At 36.6% G+C, this 18,205-nt stretch overlaps 1 protein-coding gene across 2 annotated transcripts; it reads left to right on the top strand.

Annotated features, from left to right (window-relative positions):
• Positions 1-1,131: 1,131 nt before the first annotated feature.
• On the top strand, positions 1,132-18,054 carry LOC129436763 (ADP-ribosylation factor-binding protein GGA3). 2 transcript variants are annotated; one of them, XM_073857805.1, is made up of 17 exons: positions 1,132-1,398; positions 2,733-2,817; positions 2,898-2,973; positions 3,054-3,152; positions 3,887-4,010; positions 6,574-6,683; positions 6,809-6,883; positions 7,463-7,600; positions 7,957-8,038; positions 9,975-10,091; positions 10,210-10,449; positions 10,677-10,750; positions 10,961-11,109; positions 13,534-13,817; positions 13,942-14,111; positions 15,851-15,961; positions 16,041-18,054. In XM_073857805.1, exons 1-17 carry the CDS (start codon positions 1,350-1,352, stop codon positions 16,149-16,151), a joined length of 2,094 nt encoding a protein of 697 aa, XP_073713906.1. In that variant the 5' UTR covers positions 1,132-1,349; the 3' UTR covers positions 16,152-18,054. The 2 variants fall into 2 exon arrangements, with proteins under 2 accessions (XP_073713906.1, XP_073713907.1); XM_073857806.1 differs by lacking the exon at positions 1,132-1,398 and adding an exon at positions 2,141-2,188.
• Positions 18,055-18,205: the final 151 nt, after the last annotated feature.

The following is an 18,205-nucleotide window of genomic DNA, read 5'->3' as shown; positions in this document are numbered from 1 at the left end:
GTTCAATGCATCACCGTTTCAGTTTAATAAACGTTGTGCAACGTTTTGTCAGGGCTGAACGCAGCCCTGGTGTAGATACCCATATGACAAAAAAAATTATTTGGCCAAAAATATGTTTTAAATATATACACATTATGTAGAAAATAAAGCTTAAATAAATATATTTTTGAATTTGAAAATATGTAGTTTTAACCTTCATTAATACATATTTCAAATTGTATTTCAGGGGTAACAAATACATTTCTAATTTTACCCCCATATGGCAAAAAAATACTATTCCTGGCCAAAATATAAAAGTTTGTATAAAATAAAAAATTATAAGTATATTTTTGCAATTGAAAATATATTTCAATTTACATTTTTTCGAATCTGTCGTTTCCAGGTTTGTAACATAAAGTTTTTTTTACAATGCAATGTGAATATGCATGCTTTAAAATTTTAATTTTTTAACTTTAAAATATATTTGAAAATATAAAAAAGGGCCAAAAATATATTGGTGAAAAATACATTTTTAAACATATTTCAAAATATATTTCAGTATATAAATTTCTTGGCCATTTTTGAAATATATTTATGTTTGACAATATAATTTTTCTTTATGTGTAACATGAACTGTCTGTCTGCAAGTAACAACGTTTTATTTTTAAGGAATTTTCAAATTATTATTTTTTTCATATTATTTTGTGTGATACTTTGTATGTTTGTAACATGGAAAAATGTAATTTGGTGTTTTTTTTCAAATGGACATACAACGCAGCCATAAATGGGTGATTTAGTTTACTCCCCTAGTGAAATCCATAGGTGAAATCATTGTTAGATATTTTCATTTTTGCCATAACCGGTAATGCAATTTATTTATCTAATATGTCTTAGCTTTTTCGTTAGCATTTAGGAAAAATCGCATGCTTACGTGCTAATTTTACGCAATAGCGGCATCTGCCGGATTTATTCCACCGCAGTGAAACAAATAAAAAAATAAGCTCACCGCCATTGAAACTACTCGGTTTTTGGTTATTTTTCTGCTTTTCAATCTTGCTATTTTATTTGTCAGAGAAATAACTTCCATCGCCTAACTTTTATGTTGTAATGGTAAATGTCTCGTGATCTCGTAGTCATTCGTTTGTGCGTGACTTTTATTTTGTAATTACTTAGGCGTCTGAATCGAGGACCTTCACACAGGCAGCTGATGATACTGCCAGCAGGAACACTTAAGAATAAGAAAAGAAATAATAATAAGACAGTGTTTCGGCATTGGACGATGCTTGTTTTTATCGTAATAAGTTCAATTGAATGAATGTCAGTTTTATGATGTGGGAGAAATGTGCGGATCTATGAAGTCAGCGCTGTAAATGAAGATCATGGCGTTTCAGGAGGGAGAATCACTCGAATCCTGGCTCAGTACGTACAATATTATATGTTTTATGATTATTTACATTAAACAACGCATTAGGTTGAAAACGCTACACAATAACAGTCAATTGTGTGCAACAAAACCAGCCCGTCAATCTCTTGTTTTGATTGTTCTGTAAAATCGCAAATCTTACTATTACAAGGGTTTAACTCATGAATATTTATTCGCATATAGTGACGTTGCAGGCAAACGTCGTGCAGCGTCGCGATTTGTCAACGTTTATGAGACAAACCTTCAGAATAGTAGGATTTGTAAATTCGCCATCGCCCACAAAAAACGTAATTCACATTCACGAATCACGAGTGTCTTTCATTAAACTGTTTGAGTTCGTGTAGCTTTCTGCTGAATGAGTTAATACAGGGATTGCTAACTAACCACTAATTAGTCGTATATTATGTTTAAGAGTACATGTCATAGACATTCAGATAACAGCACTAACAAAAAACACCATGGTAATACAATGATTTATTGACATGACTTTACAGAGTGCTGCAGGGATTATGTAGGCCAACCCGGAAGTGAGCGCGACACTGGTTCTGTCTCAAGAAACACACATATTTTTCCCCATAGACTTTTTGCAGAAGGTAAGCTCCGTGTTTAACAAAAGTTAAGGACACTTCAAGTCATCTGTGAAAAACGTGTAAGTGCCATGAGCTTTGATTAAACACGGAGCTTATTTTTGGGGAAAATGGGAAAAATTAATGTTTTTTGCGAGGGAATCAGTATCCTGCTAACTTCCGGGTTAGCCTACAAAAATACGTCATGTCGTCATCCCTGGTATGTAAATACTATGGTACATTAATTTGCCAATTATTTATTTATTTCTATGCAGAGCTCAGCAATAAGGATGACCAATTGTCTGGGGTCACTGTTAAATGTCACTTGATCTTTGGGCCAAATCCAGATTATTATGTTTTCATTTGTGCTAAAGATTCAATGTTTTTGCAGGTTTTAGTAATTCAAAATGTTGTAAATGGCGCACGGTGGTTGAACGGATTTTTCAACATTGCAAAAATTATTTCTTATCGTTTCATAAGCATTATTATTTTATAGTTGTCATGTAGTTTTCAGCTATTACTGCAAATAAGAATAAAATTGATTTCATTGATTACTGATCAATGACATTTTCAAACACACATAATACTTTGCAACTTTTTAATGTGTTTTTGTTATTGCTCTGCTACTATTTGTGTATATATATAGAGGTACAAACCGGATAATTTTCTTTAAAATATGAATTGTATTGTTGATATGAATGGGGATATTGGCCACCAGTCTGTTGTGCCAGTGCATCACAGACACGATTGTTTCTTTTCCACAGACAAAGCCACACACCCGACAAACCGTCAGGAAGACTGGGAATACATAATCGGCTTTTGTGATCAGATCAATAAAGAGTTAGAGGGGTAAGAAGTCAAAATCACAAAAATATATGCCTTTGATTTCAACTATTTCCTCTTTCTAACTGTGTGTCTGTGTGCTTCAGTCCTCAGATCGCTATTAGACTTCTCGTTCATAAAATTCATTCGCCACAGGAATGGGAATCTCTTCAAGCTCTTTCTGTAAGTTTAGGTTTCACTTTCTTTTACGCTTCAGTAAGCGTTTGCTTTATAGATAACGTGATGTTGATGTGTTTGTACAGGTACTGGAAGCTTGTATGAAGAACTGTGGACGGAGATTTCACAATGAAATTGCCAAGTACAGGTTTTTAAATGAATTGATCAAAGTGGTTTCACCTAAGGTTTGTACATTACAAAACCCATTTTTGTACCAAAATATTGTTTGGCTTGTTGAGCAGATGTGTGCTGTTACTTTTCTAAGGCTGGATTTACACTGCAGATCTTGGTGCCCAATTCCTAGTATCTGATTTTTTTTGACGACCCGCTTAAATCATCTTTTAAAAAGCGACTCGTATCCAATATCTGCATTTACAATAAACACTAAGCAAAACAATTCAAGGTAGACATATTGACCCAGAACAGCTTAAACCACACAGAGGAAGTCAAATGTCGCAATATGCAATAGACACAGACAAAATGATTATACAAGATTATAGAGAGTTATTTCTGTAACAAGACCTACAACTTCAACATTACTTCACTAAGTGGAGCCGTCGTCCTGCATTGCGCTGCTAAGAAAAGTCGTAATTGCAGGTGGTGTCGACCTGAGTTGACGTCATTTGCCTGTGCTGCTTTCAGTGACGCATGGCACATCTTGACATAGGAATATCCGATCTGTCCACCTACATTGTGTACATGAATGCATGTATCCCATTTATATCAGATTTATTTCCACATATGAATGAGGCCTGAAACCGATCGGAGAATGTCAGAATCTATGCACGCTTTTCCTGCTTACACGTCCGTGGAATTGAGTCACTTCAATCAGGCAGTGTAAATGCAGCCTACGAGATTAAATTGACAAGTTTTATGTGGTGGAAGATAAAAGAGATTTTTTTGTGTTTGTGTGTTTCAGTACATGGGTAACCTCACCTCAGAAAAGGTGAAGACCAAGGTCATAGAGGTCTTGTATAGTTGGACAGTAGCGTTTCCTAATGAAACCAAGATATCAGACGCTTACCAAACACTGAAGAAACAAGGTAAGAATTTACCCATCGACCTTTGTTTTCACAACCAACTATTAAAGTCGCAATGAAAAACTGGTATTTTTTACAAATGACTTATTTGTGAGCTTCATTGTTTTAAAAAAATCATGTGCCCTCATAATCTTAAATCAAAAAGGCTCCTCAAAATCTCCTCCCCTCCTCAAAACCATCTCTCTTCTGGTCATATGGTATGGCAGGTGGGCGGGGTCCAGGAAAAGATTGCAGCGAATAGCAACATGAGCCAACTTCAAACGATCCATCAGTTCTTGAAAGGGATAAACAGATATGATTTTTGGGGGGTGATACAGATTAAAACAGACAACTATTGGCTGATACCCGTATTAAACACTTGTATACAGTATTATACAGTTGGCCTATTAGCTAGTTTATTTCTGCATCAAATTATTTTTACTGAACATGGATTGGATCAATTTAACATTCGACATAATAAAAGAGGCACAAAATAAGATAAAAAACAAGATTTTGAAAAAAAGCCAAGACTGCAGACATTTTCCCTAAGTACTCTAAAGGGCTCGTTATAGTCGTGCGTAGGTCCTACAGCGTAGCCGTGATGGCGTAGGTTCCGAGCCGGTTTTCATTTATACTTTTGTGTCGTCCTCCGCGTCGATGTGCAAACACACTTCAAACTGCTGGTAGGCAGTATACACACGTGAAACCACAGTAGCAGCGCGATCGTCAGAGAAGAAGAAGCTTGGCAAGTTAACCCAAAAACGAAGAAGAAACGGCAGCCTGTCATGTATAATTTGAGAAGACCAGCAATGATGGATGTAAATAAACAGCGACTTTTGTTGCAGTTTGAGTTAAATCACTCCTCAACTTGGCTCATCTTTGTTTTTACTGTCGCAAATGGAAATACCTATGACGCAGTTTTTTAACCTGACGGGAGGGGTTCTGGTGGACCAATCACAGCGCTTGCGGTCCGCGTAGAACTGACGCACTGTTAAAATTTTTGCGAGGTGCACGTCAGGCTACGGATAGCCTAAGCCGTAGAACTTACGCACGACTATAAATCGGGCTTTACTCTGACCGCATGGCTCACGTGAATGAGTAATCTTTTTTAACTACGTGATTTACTATTTACCCCATCACACGTCTGACAAACTAATTTGTACAGATTTTATTTTTGGAAATATTCAATTATTTGATTATTTTTTATGCAGCAGACATGCAATTTATTGCCTTCACACAGTTAATTTATAAACAATCTTGTGCCATTGCCAATATGCAGATGGTTTCAAATTCATCAAATATCGTCCGAAACATATCGGCGGCCAGTGCATACCGTGCATATCATACCAGAAGCCGTTTCACTCGGATATATGGATATATGAGGTCATATGAACTGATTGATAAGGATGAGTTATGGCGTTTGAAACATTACAAAAACTACTGTGGTAAACCAATCCGCTTGTTAAGTCTGACGCCATGCACCGCTTCTTGGTCCAATCACTCTCAAATGCCATAGGGAAATAACAAGAAAATCACACTCGTATTCTAATGCAAAACTACCAAATACACCCAATCCTAATTTTTATCTCCATAACAAAATCTGAGAGGACTCAAACATGTATTTTTTATGAATTATTAATATATTGTTGTCATGAGCCTGGAGACTACACTAAGTGTATATATTTTTTACGTAAATGTATGATATGAATAAAGAATGCTCATAAACGGCTATTTATATGATATTCTAGGGCTGTAAAAAGTAAAAAAAAGAATTGTGATTAATCGCATAATAAATGTTTTTGCATAATATATGTGTGTTTACTGGGTGTAATTATTTTGTATATAGGCTGTTTCATCGGACGCATGTGTGGTGACGCGATTCACGTCTGGTCTGAATTTTACTTCCGGTTTTATTTTTTTTAATGGTGTGACTAGTTGCCGAAAGTTATGTGTTGCCCACGAAAGCCGCTTGTTAATGCCGTTACTGCTGAAACCGACTATACAGTATAAATACACTCACACGTGTGTATATATATATTTAAGAAACATTTACACGTGTATGTGATATCATTTTTTTCTTAAATTTATACATGTATGTTTGATATATACATAATTACACACAAATATATTAAACATTGCAACCCAAACTTTTATTTTGTATGCGATTAATCACGATTAATATTTTGACAGCCCTATAATATCCGCAATTGAAATGAGGCTTGGACTCGAAAACAGTATTCCTTACGTCATGACATAACAAAGGATGGGATCAGAAAATAATGTTTTTGTGCTTTCAAATATTTGATATATAGTACTATATAAAGACATTTCTATCCTGAGTAAAAATAAAAGTGGTTTAGAAAATTACCATGGTGTCTAAAAACACAGCAATACTACAGAATATCTGGATAGCATCAGTTATATAACTCAAATGCCATCATTATTATTTTTGTATTTTATAATTCACCATTCTTGGATAACAGAAAACATAAATGTAAAAATTGTAAATATAAACATTTTTAAAAAAGTGCCAGTGTGAGTAGATTAAGAGGTTAAACTTTTGATGATTCGTCTCTTAATTTCTCAGGACTTGTGAAGACAGACCCAGAATTGACTGCAGATAAAGCTCTCATCCCGTCTCCTCCTGCACGCCCCAAAAACCCTGTGTTTGACAATGAGGATATGGGGAAGTTGCTGACATCATTTCCTGTGTTCGAAGCATTGGATTTTTATTGTAATAAAATATGAATAGTGGTCAACTAATAGTGAATTAAATAAAATAAGACAACATATATTTTTAAACTTTTTGTGTGCAGTTGCTGTCTGAACTCCTGAGGAGCAAAAACCCAGAAGATCTTCAGGAGGCGAACAGACTGATCAAAAACATGGTGAAAGAGGTAAACGTTTTTCTGACTGTACACGATTGTGAGCAAAGAAATTTTTTTTGAGAGGAACTTTCAAACCTGTTGGAAAAACGTGCTCAAACCAGCTTAAAGTTGTCAAGCTAGTCCACCAGGTCAAGCTGTGTTTGGCACATGGTTAACCAGCTTAGTCAGTTCCCTAAATTGTTAGAAAAGGTGCTCTACGGGGGCCCTGTAACATGAAAATTGTTAAACAAACTCAGGATCAGTTTCAGTTTGACAAAACCAAGCCAATGTGAACAGGCCTTGTTGGTACAAGCTATTTTCATGGTACCCAAAACTCAGGATTTGCACAAACTAATCCTAAACTTACCTGGCTAATGAACTAAACCGGCTTCATGGTATAGGCCCCAGGTTTAATCAGACTGACCTAGATGTTCTTCCAGGTTGACCTCATCTGATCTGATAGTTGAGCTGATCAGTCACCTAAACCAGCTTGTCCACCTAATGATCAGCTTCTATCAAAAACCATACAACTCAATAACATTATAAGCTGGTTTGTATCTGGAGAGGATTAAACCGAGTGATGATGATGATGATGATATCTGTGTGCAGGATGAAGTCAGAGTACAGAAGATAACCAAACGCATGAACACGCTGGAGGAGGTCGACAACAACGTGAAGCTCCTGGGAGAAATGTTGAGTCAGTACAACAAAGAGCGCTCGACAGATGCCGACCGTGAGCTCCTCAAGGTGAGATCAGACTCGACACAGCTGCCCACTGCTGAAGGAGATGACAGAAGTGCTGTCTGATTCAGTTTGTCCAACATACAAGTATATAAATAACCAGACCATGATAGTTAGTGTTTCACATGTGGCTTGTAGCTTAACCTGAGGTGACAACTGCTTAAAATCACATTAACAGTTTTAGGATCAGTACAGAGAGTCATTTGTGTCATGCCAAGTATTTAAAACCTCTAAGGTATTTTTTATGTACAGTACAGATGCTTCCCTGTTGTTACTATGATATGTTGTATAATTATGGTATGGGTATAAGCTGATGTAACCATGACAACAGCAGCCTTTCAAGTCCTTTTGTGTATTTTTAGGATCTGTATGACCGCTGTGATAAACTCAGACGCACGGCGTTTAAACTGGCCACTGAAGCGGAGGACAACGACAACAGTTTAGGTAAAGGTGTCACAGGAAACAGACCACAGCACAGACACATTTCTCAAACTGATCCTTAATAAGTTAACTGAAAGAGAAAATTTACTTTGGAGAAAGATACTAATGCACAATGTAAACGTTTACACAAATGATGATTATAAAAATAGTTTACACAAAGGCTCAAAGACATAAAAAAGGCTAAAACGTAAAAAAAAAGTTTACACAAAGGCTTATAGGCGTAACTGTAAAAAAAGTTTACATGAAGACTTATAGGTGTAAATCTAAAAAATGTTTATAAAAATGCCTATAGGCGTAAACGTAAAAAAAAGTTTACACTAAGGCTTATAGGCGTAAACATAAAACAAAATGTACACAAAAGCTTATAGGCGTAAACGTAAAAAAGTTTATAAAAAAATGTTTATAGGTGTAAACTTAAAAAAAAATTACACGAAAGCTTATAGGCGTAAACGTAAAAAAAGTTTATACAAAGGCTTATTAGGCGTTAACGTAAAAAATGTACACAAAAGCTAATAGGCATAAAGGTAAAAAAAATTACACGAAAGCTTATAGGCGTAAACGTAAAAAAAGTTTATACAAAGGCTTATAGGCGTAAAAGTAAAAAAAATACACAAAGGCTTATTGGTGCAAACATAAAAAAGTTTACACAAAGGCTTATTGCCGCAAATGTAAAAAAAGGTTAACACAAAGGCTTTTATGTGCAAACGTAAAAAAGTTAACACAAATGCTTATAGGCGTAAATGTAAAAAAGAGTTTACACAAAGGCTAATAGGCGTAAACGTAAAAAAGTTTACACAAATGCTTGTTGGCCCAAATGTAAAAAAATTTACGCAAAGGCTTATAGGCATAAACGTAAAAAAGTTTACACAAAGGCTTATAGGCGTAAATGTAAAAGAGTTTACACAAATGCTTGTTGGCGCAAATGAAAAAAATGTACGCAAAGGCTTATAGGTGTAAAAAAATTTACACAAAGGCTTGTAGGTCGTAAATGTAAGCAAAACGTTTACACAAAGGCTAACTGTAAAAACACTTTACACATTTTTTTACACTGTACAATATGGTTTACTGTAAAAAGTTTACATGAATATTCTCTGTAAAAGGCAGTTTACACTAAGGGGGCATACACACCAGAAGCAAGTTTAACTGGATGAGAAGATTACATACAAAGTCAATGCAAAGACACGAATAGACGCAAACTCGTGTGGGGCGATGCAAATGATGCAAATTGGGTGGCATTGATTGCCCCAAACACGTTATTGCTTTAAATTCATCTTTCACACTTGTTGAAAATATTCAACTCAAGCGGAAAATTCCATGAGACAAAGTTAAAGGGGACATTTCACAAGACTTTAAGATGTAAAATAAATCCCACAGTATGTGAAGTTTTAGCTCAAAATACGTTAATACCCCACAGATATTTTATTACAACGTGTTTAAATAGCCACCATCTAGGTGTAAGTAAAATAATGCCATTTTTGGGTGTGTCCTTTTGAATTCAAATGAGCTGATGGTACAAATACTGATCACCATAATGGTGGTTTGTTGAAATTGAAACTCAATTGTACTGTCAATATTTCTCTCTCTCTCTCAGTGCAAATTAAGGGGCAGAATTATTATAATAAGATCCCTTTCTGACATCACAAGGGAGCCAAATTTCAACGAGCTATTTTTCACATTCTTGCAGAGAATGGTTTACCAGAACTAAGTTACTGGGTTGATCTTTTTCACATTTTTTAGGTTAATAGAAGCACTGGGGACCCAATTATAGCACTTAAACATTATAGCTCACCAGTGCCTCTCGTGGCAATGCTGAGAATGCACAGTTCCTTTTGTCACTATCAAATACACTGTCAGACTGCAGTGGTTTGATGCATCAAGCTTGTCATTAGTGTGTTTAAATGATGAGGTAAAGCTAAATATTTCATTGTGTTTCATGCAGGTGACATTCTGAAGGCAAACGATGATTTGTCGAGAGTAATAAACTCATACAAACACATTGTAGAAGGACAGCCGGCTGACAATGAGATTGAACGGATCAGACCGGCAGCCAGTGAAGGTGATTTCTCACTTTGTGTTAAACTGATTTAAGAATAAATGTTTTTACTTTTTCTTCTTTGCATTATCCAGTGTGTTGTAAACAAGAAGCTATCTCCTTTTTTCTGTCTCTATTTCAGCACCCGAGACCACAGGCCCATTGATTGATCTGGCTGGTTTGGATGAAATTTCCTCTCCCCCCACAGTTCCTCCTCCTCATGTGTTCTTAACCGATCCCATTTCTGCTTCTATCCCTGTGCTGCCGCCTCCTCCTCGTCGATTGGTTGAAGGTCACGCCAGTGAAACCGGCAGCCCCAGTCACAAACCCCCTGATCAACAAACCTCTCTCTCCCTACTGGACGATGAACTCTTGTCTCTTGGTAATATATATGTTCTTGCATTATGCTTAAAGGATGACTCCACTTTCATATTTTGTTTGATCATTTACTCACCCCCATGTCATCCAAGATGACTCTAAACAATCCCAACTGAGGCACAAGGGTCTTATCTAGCGAAACCATTGTCATTTTTGCAAAAAGAATAAGTACTCTTAAATCACAACTTCTCGTCTTGCGCCAGCGTGACCTTACTTATGTCCTTTTTTTAGGGTTAAATGACCTGCCCCCTGTGCCAAATAGACCAAATTTGGATGAATTATCGAGTCAATGGACTTCCTTACAGGTGAGAAATCGCCACTTTACTTCAGTTTGTGAATTTATAAATGACTTTTTAAACACACATCAGACTTTAGTGTTTTTTTCATGTGTCACAGTGATGTGTGCCTATAAATTAAGCAATAATGACAAAGTTTTATTAATGTAGAAATGAGATAAACTGAAGTTGAAAGTCCATGGATAGGAATAATAGCTGTGACCTGTGTCTTCCTTACAGGCTCCTGAAACAGGTCTGGATCTGTTTGGAAGTTTCACAGCTTCGACCTCTCATACACCTGCACCTATACCTGCACCAACTTCACACACTCCTGCTGTCAATCAGTGTCTGGATGATCTCTCCATGCTGGACTTCGGAGCTGGAAAGTGGTAATGTTCCGCGCCTGTTTTTGTAAAACTTTCAAATGCTGGGTGTCCCGCAGAAAATATGTTTTTTATGGTGGTTGGGTTGGGGGGGGGTGGGGGCGTGACAATCAAAGGGGTGGGCGTACACTTTATGATGATAATTAAAATATTTTTATTTAAAACACTCAACTAAAACTTAATTTTGAAGAAACTATGACATAAAATAAGCACATACTATATTATTAATGAATTAAATGTTTTTACCTCTAACGGGAATAGCTGCGTGATGAAGTGAAACTAAAGGGTTAATAAACACAAACTGAAGCAGATGTTGTAAAACGTCTGGCGAACGATGATAGATGGCGCAAACGGATTATTTCCCACTATTAATTACATTATCTTAAAGGAGTATAACTACTGTAGCATATAAATAATGCACATAAATAACGTGAGCAAGTGCACTCAATGATTATATCGAATCAACAGGCACGTGAAAGCTAGCTAGCAGGTTGCTCAAACAACAAAAATCACCAGCTAACTTACTTTAAATTTGCAAGAACTATAGACGAATACAATAACAGGCTTAAATAACCCCAAAACATAAGTCCACGTCCGCGTTTTATCAACTGGCTATCCTCCAGACAGTGACGGACCACGTCTTTATCTCATTTCGGTCATGTGGCACGCGTGCCCGCTCGCGGTGTGACGAGGGTCCGCGTTATTCTCCGTTATGCACTTGACAGCCTTTTTTGCTGCTACTTTTTTTAACTACCTAGTTAAGGCGGGAGGGTTTCCCAGCTTAGGCGGGCCGTCCGAACTAAAAAGTGCTGCGGGAAACCCTGAAATTAATAGTCATAGTATACAGACTTCTGACATATTGGGACTGTGGTGTTTAAACTGGGTGATAAAACGGAGAATCTTAATAAGCTGCCTACTTAGTTCGCATCTTTAGACATTAGACAATTGGTGGGCCAATAAGGGAGCAAACAGCATCAAGGTAACATGTTTACCTTTGGCAAACATCACTTATTTTTTCTTTAGGTCAAGAGTTTTACCGTGTGCTGTGCATCAGGGATCTGTACTGGGACTTTATAAAGCCTTTCATATCATTGCTGCCTTAGGGTGTGTGTACAGCAAACCACTTAAACACAGCTGATGGTGGATGCCGACTGTAGCATTATTTCAGCTAAGCGCTTTGGTTGCTATGGCACTTATGCTTTGTTTATCAGTTGTTGAACAATGTGGCGGTTGGTTGATGTGATATTTTTCCTGCCCCTCCTCCATTGTGATTGTACGGCCAAGTGAAAAGTGACATGGACGAGCTGAGCTTTTCACCCAAAGTTGAATTTTTTTTAACTCAACGTTCAGTGTCGGCGCTCATTGCGGACAAATCACCCCAGCTGGTGTAAACGCTTTGGTGTGCACGCTACCTTAGAGCACATTCACACGGAGATGTGTTTAGCTGTATCCATTAAAAGTTTGTATCAGTATTTCGTCCAGACGGATTCTGCATTTTAGGAGTCCGAAATCGAGTGGCAAATCTGTATACCGTATTTTCCCGAAAAAATAAGTCGCACTTTTTTTCATAGTTTTGCTGGTCCTGCGACTTATAGTCAGGTGCGACTTATATGGCAAAATTAATTCATACTGACTAACATGAATCAAAAGAAAACATTACCATCTACAGCCTCGAGAGAGTGGCTCCTGTAGCCTACCCCTGAAAATAAACTAAAAAAAAACTGAAACATTAACTTTAAGACAACGGAAAAAGACTTAACAAACAAAATGCCCCCATAAAGAAAAATAATTTTCTAAATAAATGCGACTTGAAACTTAACATTTGCCCACATAGTTAGGCACTGTAGTTTAAAAACAAGTGAATACGTCAAATTTGCGTCAAAATGCCCGTCTTTGCAAGTGTGCTCATAAACACGGTCATTTTTCCCTATCTATTTATCTTCAGTGAGCTTGAGTAAATGTACTTATTCCATATAATATTTTGGTCATATCACCCACCCCTACCCTTAGTCTCGATCCTAATCAGACACCGCTATATCACAAAATAGCACCAACAATGGTGGACTACATGTTTGTGTTTTTCGACCTGCATGATGTAGTGAGCCTATTTGCTTTACTAAAGAAAAATCTTTTGCTCCTTCGCTACTACAGTGAGCCACAAATGATTTCGGACAACAACAAGGTTTATGCTCAAAGTGCTGAGACGTCACCGTGTTTACAGACTTTTTTTAAGAATGAGGAGAAAGGTTGGCTAGGGAAAGCTTTGGCTTCGTGTGGATGTGACCTTTATAAGACAATGTTATCCCTGTGTAGGGAACCGATCTGAGATGTAATCTAAAGTGATAAATACCACAGCTGGGTGTGCTGCTGACCCAGATAAAGTTTAGCACAACACTCATGTGTCTCTCTTCAATATTTCTGTGCGTATAGTGTCTCTGCTTTGAGTGGCATCACTGGTGGCACCTTTGGTCTTTCTGGAGGTGCTGTGGGTCCCACACCTGCTCCTCTACCAACCGCTAACCTGTTCGGGAGCGCTGCAGCATCCGCCTCACCCGCTGTGGCCCGGGCACCGGCTGCTACGGGTAGCTCGGCTCCGGGCAGTCCGTTCTTTCACCCGTTCTCGTCTTCATCTCAATCCCTCCAGAGCAGCCCGGCAAAGACCTCAGAGCCGAGCCTGGCCAACGTCTTCGTTCCCCTGGAATCAATTAGACCAAGTGAGTAAATAAAGTGTCCAGTTTTAGTCGATAATCTGAAGTTATACTTTGTTTCAGATATAACTGATGTATTCAGATGTTAAATCAATCTCAGTGTCATTTAATTCGGCTTTGATCTCCTCAGGTAAACTCTTGCCTGTTACGATGTATGATAAGGACGGAGTTCGGCTTATGATGCACTTTGCGATGGACTGTCCACCGGGTCGGCCGGATGTTCTGGTGATGGTCGTGTCGATGCTCAACACGGCACCTTTACCTGTGAGGAACAGCGTGTTGCAGGCGGCCGTGCCCAAGGTACGAGAACCTGTCTGATGTTTTTTAAATCACTAGTGAGAAATCGATAATGAAATTTGTGGTCAAAGAACAGCGTGGACACGCGCAAGCAGCTTGTGTAAAAGCTAGCCCACGTTGCCAGTTCTGAATATGTGTGTTGAAGAGGAAGAATTAGGTTCATTATTTGTTAGTATTTGGGCTGTGAATAGTCATTAGGATGCTTTTGGACTGATTTTGAATGGCCATTGGGCTGGTTTTGTTAAGGGGATCTGGCAACCCTGACAATGAAGGAAGCAAAAGTGCAAACAATCGCTGGTTACAAAAGGTTTAATTTCGTCCTTTAATATAAGAGTTTGTACCTATGGGTTCAGCAAATTTTTCTTAAATTTAGTGTTTAAGAACAATTTTCAAGATTTTTTGCTTACCCCATTGGCAGATTTTTTTGCTTTGTTATGCACAAAATCACTTAAATTTGATATTTTTGGTCTAAAAACTAAACTTGTTTTATTGGGTCGCAAAAAAATCTTGAACATTTTTATGAAACACTAAAGAAAAAATCTAGAAAAATGCAAGAAAAATTTGCCTACTCCATTGGCAGACTTTTTTTGCTTTGTTATGCAAAAAATCACTTAAATTTGATATTTTTGGTCTAAAAACTAAACTTGTTTTATTGGGTAGCAAAAAAATGTTGAACATTTTTATGAAACACTAAATTTAAGAAAAATCTAGAAAAATGCAAGAAAAAATGCTAACCCCATTGGCAGACTTTTTTGCTTGTGTTATGCAAAAAATCACTTAAATTTGATATTTTTGCTCTAAAAACTAAACTTTTATTGGGTCGCAAAAAAAAATCTTGAACATTTTTATGGAACACTTAATTCAAGAAAAAATCTAGAAAAATGCAAGAAAAAATGCTAACCCCATTGGCAGACTTTTTTGCTTGTGTTATGCAAAAAAATCACTTAAATTTGATATTTTTGGTCTAAAAACTAAACTTTTATTGGGTTGCAAAAAATCCTGGAACATTTTTATGAAACACTAAATTCAAGAAAAAATCTAGAAAAATGCAAGAAAAAATGCTAACCCCATTGGCAGACGTTTTTGCTTGTGTAATGCAAAAAATCACTTAAATTTGATATTTTTGGTCTAAAAACTAAACTTTTATTGGGTCGCAAAAAATCCTGGAACATTTTTATGAAACATTAAATTCAAGAAAAAATCTAGAAAAATGCTAACCCCATTGGCAGACTTTTTTGCTTGTGTTATGCAAAAAATCACTTAAATTTGATATTTTTGGTCTAAAAACTAAACTTTTATTGGGTCGCAAAAAAATCTTGAACATTTTTATGAAACACTAAATTCAAGAAAAAATCTAGAAAAATGCTAACCCCATTGGCAGACTTTTTTGCTTGTGTTATGCAAACAATCACTTCAATTTGGTATTTTTGGTCTAAAACTAGACTTGTTTTGTCGTTTATTGGGTCGTTTTGCTCATCAAGAAGAAGCATCTTAATTTAAGAATTTTTAGATATTTTTCCTGAAAACAAGACAGTAATGTTGTCTCTTGGTTTCTATGAAATAATTTTGACGTATAAGTCGCACCTGACTAGAAGTTCCAGTACCCGCCAAACTATGAATAAAGTGTGATTTTTAGTCCGGAAAATACGTTAAGTCGATTAATCTGAAAAATAATTGTTTGATTATGAAAATAATCGTTAATTGCAACCCTATTGACAAGAACTATATTGTGTGTGTATCAGACTATGAAAGTGAAGCTTCAGCCTCCGTCAGCAGCAGAGATCGCACCCTATAATCCCATCCTGCCTCCTGCATCCATTATTCAGGTCATGCTGCTCGCAAACCCACTGAAGGTGAGACACAGACACAAACTTCATCATCATTTAAACACAAAACAAATATTAGTGTTGTAACTGTGTGTGTGTTTTTCAGGAGCGTATCCGTATGCGCTATAAGCTGACGTATCTGCTGGGAGACCGTCAGTACAATGAATCTGGAGAAGTGGATGAGTTTCCTCCAGCCGATCGATGGGGTTCTCTATAGGAGATCTACGCTTCATAAACATTCATTCTCAAGTATTTGCATTCAGCTGTCCTGTTATTTATTATTTGAATCAGTGTTATACTGTAACGTGAATCGGCTTTCAACGCTTTATACTTTTGCAACAAATCAAGAGAGATAATAGCTGAAAGTCTTTGGGTGACGCACTGATTTGTGATGAATCTGACAGACGGAGGTTTTCGCTGATGCTTCTTCGTGCGAAACGTATTTTCCACCAACAATGTCTTAAGTTGCATATAAAACTTCATATAAAACACTCATAAGGTGCATATACTGTAAATAGCACATGGTGTGAAAAGTCGTGCAATGCATGCGACGAATTCATGCATATGATACGCCAATCCTTCCCGTTCATGTCGTTTAATGTATACATTTTTTTTTAAACCAATTGAGAAACAAATACATAAAACGACGTATTGAGTGAACGGGAAGGACTGGCGTATCATATGCATGCAAAATTGTATGCATTGCATGACTTTTCACACTGCGTGCTATTTATACGCACTTCATGAGAATCGTTTGAGTAAGTAGATGATTAAACCAAACATTTAGTATTTAGTTTGACCTCTTGTGCTTGATGTTTTTCTGAAAATGTTCTTTTTAAGTTTCACGCCATGATTTATAACCCTTAGTTATTTTGGTGGAAACTATGCTTATCGTGGTAAATTTCGAAGCTGAGATGATACTGATGATGTCACATTCGCCGCTGTTATTAGAAAGTTCTTGATTAAACGCTTTTAAAAAACAAACATGCTGTTGAATTAGTAGGCAATCTTTAAATCTTTAACCCTCGTGAGCTTGAAGATTGAATGTTATTACAGATGCTGTGAGTTCACACACATACAGTCGAAATAGCACGGTCATATACAGTTTATTCTCATTTATTTTGGGGTTTTATTTATTTCTGTTAAATAAAGATCTAAAGTTTACTGATGTTGAGTTTAAAACATTACAGTCTGTCTGTGTCGGATAGTGAATGATTATAACACATATTTAGGATGAAATGGTCAAATTTCATGCTAAATCAAAAAATAATTACATTTAAGTTTTGTTTTTTTAAGCAGTACAGTTATTTAAGGAAATCCAGACAGCAGACAACTCCGGGCCGGATTCGGCCTGAAATGATTACAATGATGGTTGTAACTTTAAAAGATCTTTTTATCTTATTGATTTTACCTGAAATATGACCCAGACCCAGATTGTTTGTCCAAATGTTGGATTATTATTATTAGGATTTGTTTACTGGGTGATCTTCACGTTTGACTTTAAAATAGATTTAGCAAATTTTCAAAAACAAAGTCGTCTTGACATGATTTGAGTCTTATTAAAAGTTAAAATAGCTGCGAGTACTGATGATACAGCACTGATCTGAGATCATTATGATCTGATATATGATCTCTGCACCTTTATAAAGAAATTATAATGGACTGTTAGTTACTCTAGTGGACTTTAGATGCATTGTTGCACCAATAATCTAATAATATTCTTAAATGTTAAATTGCAGCATCAGAACTAATACCAAAATAAAAGACAAGAGACATTTGTATCTAATCTGAGAGATTTGTGATGATGTAGCTCCTCTCACATGGTATCATGTGCTGCATTACGCCCACAAAAACAGTTTTAAAGTCTTTAGACGTCAACATACAGTTGGTCCGTAACGATAAACTTTTATCCTACAAACCTCCAAAAAAATCCGATTTCCGGTGTAAAATGATATTCCCACGCTGTTTCTGAAATCCTGATGTGGTTGTTTGTCGCAGTATTTGTGTCTTCTGACACAAATATCTGTGTGTGTGTGTTGAATATGAAATGTATGTCACATCTGTACAGTAAACAGAATAAACCTGTTGTTACTGCATGCAAAATAAAATATTGAAGCAGATGTGAAATGTTTGTTTTTGACCCAAACAACCAATCATGTTCCACCATCTCTGACACTAATTTAGCTACTGTACCTTTAAGATGTGTTACTGAAAATGTCCAACTGCTTTCCATCATACAAACTGTTTAAATAAAAGACAGAATGAATGCAA

The sequence above is a fragment of the Misgurnus anguillicaudatus genome, chromosome 19 (genome assembly GCF_027580225.2).
Source record: "Misgurnus anguillicaudatus chromosome 19, ASM2758022v2, whole genome shotgun sequence".
Classification (NCBI taxonomy): Eukaryota; Metazoa; Chordata; class Actinopteri; order Cypriniformes; family Cobitidae; genus Misgurnus; species Misgurnus anguillicaudatus.
The sequence above is the reverse complement of the archived record's forward strand: the minus strand, read 5'-3'. Positions and strand labels throughout refer to the sequence as shown.